The sequence below is a fragment of the Homarus americanus genome, unplaced genomic scaffold, assembly GCF_018991925.1.
Source record: "Homarus americanus isolate GMGI-L3 unplaced genomic scaffold, GMGI_Hamer_2.0 scaffold27715, whole genome shotgun sequence".
NCBI classification, from domain to species: domain Eukaryota; kingdom Metazoa; phylum Arthropoda; class Malacostraca; order Decapoda; family Nephropidae; genus Homarus; species Homarus americanus.
The window spans coordinates 88,058-95,238 of NW_024731228.1; the positions used below are offsets into that span (position 1 = coordinate 88,058).

The 7,181-nt window shown below is 52.6% G+C and overlaps 1 protein-coding gene across 1 annotated transcript; it reads right to left on the bottom strand.

The window, feature by feature from the left end:
- Positions 1–743: 743 nt before the first annotated feature.
- On the bottom strand, positions 744–2,009 carry LOC121867578 (36.4 kDa proline-rich protein-like). Its single transcript, XM_042367588.1, has one exon. The coding sequence runs from the start codon at positions 2,007–2,009 to the stop codon at positions 744–746; it is 1,266 nt and encodes a 421-aa protein (XP_042223522.1).
- Positions 2,010–7,181: the final 5,172 nt, after the last annotated feature.

A 7,181-nucleotide genomic window follows, 5' to 3' on the forward strand; every position in this document is an offset into this window, starting at 1 on the left:
ACCTAACCACTCTGTCGCTAACCTAACTTACCTAACCACTCTGTCGCTAACCTAACTTAACCTAACCCAAACTAACTTAACCTAATCTAACCAACTTAACCAACCCTAACTAACCTATCCAGCCAAACGCCAGCCTAAGGTAACATTAATCTAACTTATTGCTAACCCAACCTAACTTAACATTAACCTAACCTAATGCTAACTTTACCCATCCTAACCTAACCTAACTTAACCCAGGTAGCGTTAGGGTGTTAAATCATCAGGTGAAATAAACTGGGGTGGTTATTCATCAGGTGTTTTTGTATTCTTATAGTGTGTGTGTGTGTGTGTGTGTGTGTGTGTGTGTGTGTGTGTGTGTGTGTGTGTGTGTGTCCACCAGGTGTGAGTTAATTAGGGAATGCATCTTAACTTCGGTGTGTTTTTCAGTCAATTAAAATCAGGAGAGACTTGAGGTAGTGGCAGGGGCGTGGCAGGGAGATTTAGGGGTGGAAGGCGTGGCAGGAGATTTAGGGGTGGAAGGCGTGGCAGGAGTTTTAGGGGTGGAAGGCGTGGCAGGGAGATTTAGGGTGGAAGACGCGGCAGGAGATTTAGGGTGGAAGGCGTGGCAGGAGTTTTAGGGTGGAAGGCGTGGCAGGGAGACTTAGGGTGGGAAGGCGGCAGGAGATTTAGGGGTGGAAGGCGTGGCAGGAGACGTAGGGGTGGAAGGCGGCAGGGAGATTTAGGGGTAGACGCGGCAGGGAGATTTAGGGGTGGAAGGCGTGGCAGGGAGATTTAGGGGTGGAAGGCGTGGCAGGAGATTTAGGGGTGGAAGGCGGCAGGAGAAGTAGGGGTGGAAGGCGTGGCAGGGAGACGTAGGGGTGGAAGGCGTGGCAGGGAGACGTAGGGGTGAAGGCGCGGCAGGGAGACGTAGGGGTGGAAGGCGGCAGGAGACGTAGGGTGGGAAGGCGGCAGGGAGACGTAGGGGTGGGAAGGCGTGGCAGGGAGACGTAGAGGTAGAAGGCGTGGCAGGGAGACGTAGGGGGAAGGCGTGGCAGGGACGTAGTGAAGGCGGCAGGGAGACGTAGGGTGGAAGGCGGCAGGGAGACGTAGGGTGGAAGGTGGCAGGGAGACGTAGGGTGGAGGGCGGCAGGGAGACGTAGGGGTGGAAGGCGTGGCAGGAGACGTAGGGGTGAAGGCGGGCGGGAGACGTAGGGGTGGAAGGCGTGGCAGGAGACGTAGGGGTGGAAGGCGTGGCAGGGAGACGTAGGGTGGAAGGCGTGGCAGGGAGACGTAGGGGTGGGAAGGCGTGGCGGGGAGACGTAGGGGTGGAAGGCGGCAGGGAGACGTAGGGTGGAAGGGCGGGGGAGACGTAGGGGTGGGAAGGCGGCAGGGAGACGTAGGGTGGGAAGGCGTGGCAGGACGTAGGGGGTAGCGGCAGGAGACGTAGTGGAAGGCGTGGCAGGAGACGTAGGGGTGGAAGGCGTGGCAGGGAGACGTAGGGGTGGAAGGCGGAGGGAGACGTAGGGGTGGAAGGCGTGGCAGGAGACGTAGGGGTGGAAGTGGCAGGAGACGTAGGGGTGGAAGGCGCGGCAGGGAGACGTAGGGGTGGAAGGCGCGGCGGGGAGACGTAGGGGTGGAAGGCGTGGCAGGGAGACGTAGGGTGGAAGGCGTGGCAGGAGACGTAGGGGTGGAAGGCGCGGCGGGAGACGTAGGGTGGAAGGCGTGGCAGGGAGACGTAGGGGGGGAAGGCGCGGGGGGAGACGTAGGGGTGGAAGGCGTGGCAGGGAGACGTAGGGGTGGAAGGCGTGGCAGGGAGACGTAGGGGTGGAAGGCGTGGCAGGGAGACGTAGGGGTGGAAGGCGTGCAGGGAGACGTAGGGGTGGAAGGCGGCAGGGAGACGTAGGGGTGGAAGGCGCGGCAGGGAGACGTAGTGGGAAGGCGTGGCAGGAGACGTAGGGGTGGAAGGCGCGGCAGGAGACGTAGGGGTGAAGGCGCGCGGGCGTGGTGAAAGATGAACTTATCAACAGCATCGTGGTTGTTTAGTCTCAACACTGTTTACGTTGGGTTAATTACCTGCCTGCCACGCCCACTGTCAGGCTACACCACGCCCACCCTCACGCTATACCACGCCCATCTTGGCCTCAACCCTCCCTTACCTACTCGCATCACCCCACCCTCATCACCCCACTCATCACCCCACCTCATCACCCCACCCTCATCACCCCACCCCCATCACCCCACCCCTCATCACCCCACCTCATCACCCCACCCCTCATCACCCCACCCCTCATCACCCCACCCCTCATCATCCACCCCTCATCACCCCACCCCTCATCACCCCACCCCTCATCACCCCACCCCTCACCCCACCCTCATCACCCCACCCTCATCACCCCACCCCTCATCACCCCACACCCCATCACCCCACCCCTCATCACCCCACCCTCATCACCCCACCCTCACCCACCCACCCATCATCCCACCCATCACCCCCCTCATCACCCCACCTCATCATCATCCCACCTCATCACCCCACCCCTCATCACCCCACCTCATCACCCCACCCTCATCACCCCACCCTTCATCACCCCACCCCTCATCACCCCACCCCTCATCACCCCACCCTCATCACCCCACCCCTCACCCCAGGCTCCTAATGTGCACAATGTTGTTTAAAACTGTGCTGGCTGATGGGTCGTGCTGGTAAACTATGATTAATGAGTGTGTGGTGTGAGAGAGAGACCTGTTACGGAAGACAACAAACCCCTGGCCTCTCCTACCTCCACCCGGCCTCTCCTACCTCCACCCGGCCTCCCACAACCACCCCCTGGTCCTCGCCATCACCACCTACTCGGCCCTCCACCACCACCTACTCGGCCCACCACCACCACCTACTCGGCCCAAGATAAGAACAATAATCTTAGTAATCATAATATCTCTTAATTAATATAACACCTGTTTTTGTTTACCTGGAGACTAACACCTGCCCGGGGAACCACTTACCTGGATGTCTGAGTGTCAATAAAGACTCATAAAACATGTAGGGTTTTTAATGTGTGCTGTTCATGTTTATTAGGCCTTAGTGTCGGGTTTGGCAATAGTGAGTTGCTTTATACATATTATATATTATTATTATTATTATTATTATTATTATTATTATTACTATTATTATTATTATTAGTGTTATTATTATTATTATACATATTATTATTATTATTATTATTATTATTATTATTTTTCCCATCTTCTGTCGCCCATGTATACGCTAATGGTGATTTAAATGCTCCCTTCTTCCTTCCTCCTCCTCCCCTCCTCCCCTCGCCAGTCAAGTACTTGGTGTGACGTCATCGGGACTCCGGTTTATATATTGTAATTAATAAGAAGTTTATGTTCAGTGTCTCGAAGGACGGTGAGGAGTACGGGTCTCTCTCTCTCAACAGGGGGTGAGGCTGCGTGTAATCGGGCGTTTCTGAGGTAAACAAGAGGGCGAGCGCCTATCTCCTCTTCCTCTCTTTCACTCCTTTCTCCCTCACTTCTTATTCTCTCTTCCTTTCTCCTCCTTTCTCTCTGTCTCCTTCACTCTCCTATTCTCCCTCACCCTCCTCCACACCTTCACCCTCTTGGTCCAGTTTTCCGTCTCTTCTCCTCCTCCTCCTCCTCCTCTTCACCCTCCTCCTCCTGTTCTCCCTCACCCTTCTCTTCCTCAACACCCCCACCCTCTTCTTCCCCCTCCCTACCTCACCTCCCCCTCCCCCCAATGCCTCCAATTTACCGTCGAGTCTCAAAGCCATTTCGACGCCATTGTTACCACCAGTAGACGGGTTATAATTAATGGGTTTTCTTCAGGTAAATAATGTAAGTAAAAGATGCAATTGATTACTGGTGAGAGAGAGAGAGAGAGAGAGAATGTCCTGTGCCATATAGTATAAATATATAAAGGTCGACAAGTTGTGAGAGAAGGGAAGGTAGTGAAGTACTGTGGGAGGAGGAGGAGGAAGGAAGAGGGAGAGGAGGAAGAGGGGGAGGAGGAGAAGGAACAGGAGGGGGTTTTGGGAGAATTCAAGCACTTGGAATCGATACTGCACAAACACGGCACAATGGAGGGAGAGACTATGGGAGGGAGAGAGAAAGGGAGGGAGGGAGGAGAGAGAGAAAGGGAGGGAGGGAGAGAGAGAATGTGGTGGAAGGAGACTGAGAGGGAGGGAGAGAGGATGGATTTAGACAATGGAGGGGGAGGGGTGGAGGGAGACAATGGGAGAGAGGGAGAATAGGAGAGAGACAGAGAGAAGGATGGAGGAGATGTGGGGAAGACAGGGGGCAATTTCTTGGACCAAGTTCATAAACTCAATAAAAAAAAAATCACACCTAACTGAAGATGTAAATAGAGCGTTGAGGGGTAGCTCTCTCTCTCTCTCTCTCTCTCTCTCTCTCTCTCTCTCTCTCTCTCTCTCTCTCTCGCTCTCTCTCTCTCTCTCTCTCTCACAAGGATATACGTTGTTGAATTATTTGTGGTTTTGTTGCTGGATGGCGGGTGGATGGATGGATGGAGAACGGGATGGGTGGAGGATGAAGGGGTAGAGAGAGAAGTGGATGAATGGGGAAGGAGATGGATGGATGGATGAGGAACGGGGGGGATGGGAGATAGAAGGGGCAGAGGATAGAGGAAGATAACAGAGTGGAGAGGTGAGGTAACGCGGGCAGGGTGCTGGCTGGAAGGGGGGAGGCATAAAGGAAAGGTCCCGTGAGGGGTGTGAGGGGAATAGTCCGTGTTTACATCAGTCTGCCTGGAGGCTTATCTGTCCTGGCCAACCCCTCGAGGCTTCTTCTCAGGGGCAACCAGTCGGCAGGAATAATTTTTTTCGACTCCCCCTACCAGCAGCCATGACACCTAGACTATAAACGTGATGGAATTGTTTGGGTAATTTATCTTATCGTGATATAATTTGTTTGTGTCACTTCATTGTGTTCAGCCAATCAGGTGTTAGTTATCGTCTTGTACCAGGGAGGTATTTGAGATGTTTGGTGATTGCGCGATACTGTAGTCATCAAGGTCAAATGCCAGAGGCTGTTGAGGGTCAAACATCTCCAGGTATTAACATCTAGAACGCCTGTTTAGCTTCACCTGTGATGGCGCACATTAGCTGCTCCACAACTAATGTCATCACACGCTAAACAAACCACAAGTGTCATTACCATTTTGTTTATTTATTTTCTGTTATCTTAATTTCCTCCATCCAGTCTCTTGGAAACAACAGGTAAGGTGCGTCAGTGTGGGCAGGTGTTCTTATTACTGAAGATCTTCTCTGGTCTAACTCTTACATACAGCCATGAAGCTCAAGAACCACATGAAGATATCGTACTGGTTAACATATTCTATTGTTTATTTATTTATTTATTTATTTATTTATTTATTTGTTTATAGCAATAGTGGTGATGTAGTCAAATTCAGAAATATTATATAGCTGAGCCTACTTTTCTATGATGATGGCTTACAAGTAACGTTAATCATGCGTCAGGCAGCGCGGCACACTCAACACCTGGAAATCTACCTCTACCGCCCACCAATACTTTATCTCGGTGAGTAAGTCAGTGAGTGATAGAGTCAGTCAGTCGTGAGAATTAGTATTCATAGAGCTGATTGACGCAGGTTATAAAGAAATATCACCAAGGATAGTAGACTATGTTACTGGAGGGGAGGTTAGTCGTGGTGAGGTTAAAAGTGGAAGGGATTGTGGGGAGGGTGGGGTGGTGGGGGGTTAGTCGTGGAGGGGGGTTAGAAGTGGAGTGGGGGTTGAGGGGGGGAGGGGCGGTGTATTCCAACCTAGATAATATTGGAAGACTTACTGAAATATTCCCTTACTTAACACTGGTGAAATATTCCTCTTAGATAATATTGACAAATATTTATAATGGAATCTCAGTCTCCACCCACCCACCCACCCTCTCTCTTCGCTAACCCACCCCTACTCTCACCCGCCCACTCAGTAAGCATCCTCAGGTAATCGGGTAACTTAAGGTGGTTCGGATACTTGAGGTGAATTAATAGGTGAAGTGATGGGTGTTAGGTGAAGGTGAAGGATGCTTATGTTGAAGACGGGGAGAGGAGGAGGTGGGGAGAGTGGGGAGGAGTCTGTGTGGAGAAGGGGAGAGTGGAGAGTGGGGAGGAGCAGGAGGAGGGATCTGTGTGGAGGTGGGAAGGAGGGGAGAGTGGGGAGGAGGGGAGAGTGGGGAAGGGTTAAGAGGAATAAGGAGGGGGAGGATAGTGTGCTTTGATGAGGTGTAGATGTAGGGTGGGTGGAGGGGTGGGTGCAGGGTGGTGTGGGTGTAGATGCAGGGGTGGGTGTGGGTGTAGATGCAGGGGTGGGTGTGGGTGTAGATGCAGGGTGGGTGTGGGTGTAGATGCAGAGATTGGGTGGAGGGGTGGGTGCAGGGTGGGTGTGTGGGTGTAGATGCAGGGGTGGGTGTGGGTGTAGATGCAGGGTGGGTGTGGGTGTAGATGCAGGGTGGGTGTGGGTGTAGATGTAGGGTGGGTGGAGGGGTGGGTGCAGGGTGGGTGTGGGTGTAGATGCAAGGTGGGTGTAGATGCAAGGTGGGTGTAGATGCATGGTGGGTGGAGGTGTTACTTAACTGGGACTAAACTGTGAGGAACAAGTGTATAAACTTCACTCAATCAGCGCCTCTAAATATAGAATCCTTTGACGTCTGGTACTGCACCTTGTTTACTCCGATGCCCGAGGAGGGATGTAAGCAGGCTCTTGATTAGTCGGCGGTCTGTAAGCGAGGCGTTGATTGGTCGGCGCTTTATAAAGGGAAGCAGTGTGTTGTAAGGTGATGGTATGTAAGTGTGGCACTGAATGGTTGATGATAATGATGTGAGGCGTTGATTGGTCGGTGTTATGTAAGTGAGGCGTTGATTGGTTGATGTTAGGTAAGTGGGGCGTTGATTGGTCGGTGTTACGTGGGGCGTTGATTGGTTGGTATTACATCAGTGGGGCGTTGATTGGTCGGTGTTACGTCAGTGGGGCGTTGATTGGTCGGTGTTACGTCAGTGGGGCGTTGATTGGTTGGTGTTACGTCAGTGGGGCGTTGATTAGTTGATGTTATACAAGTGACCAAGAATCACAGGTGCATTAAGACTTCCAGGTCACTGAGGTTTCCATGGCAACTCCAACTTTCCCATCTCTTGCACTCCTCCTCCTCCT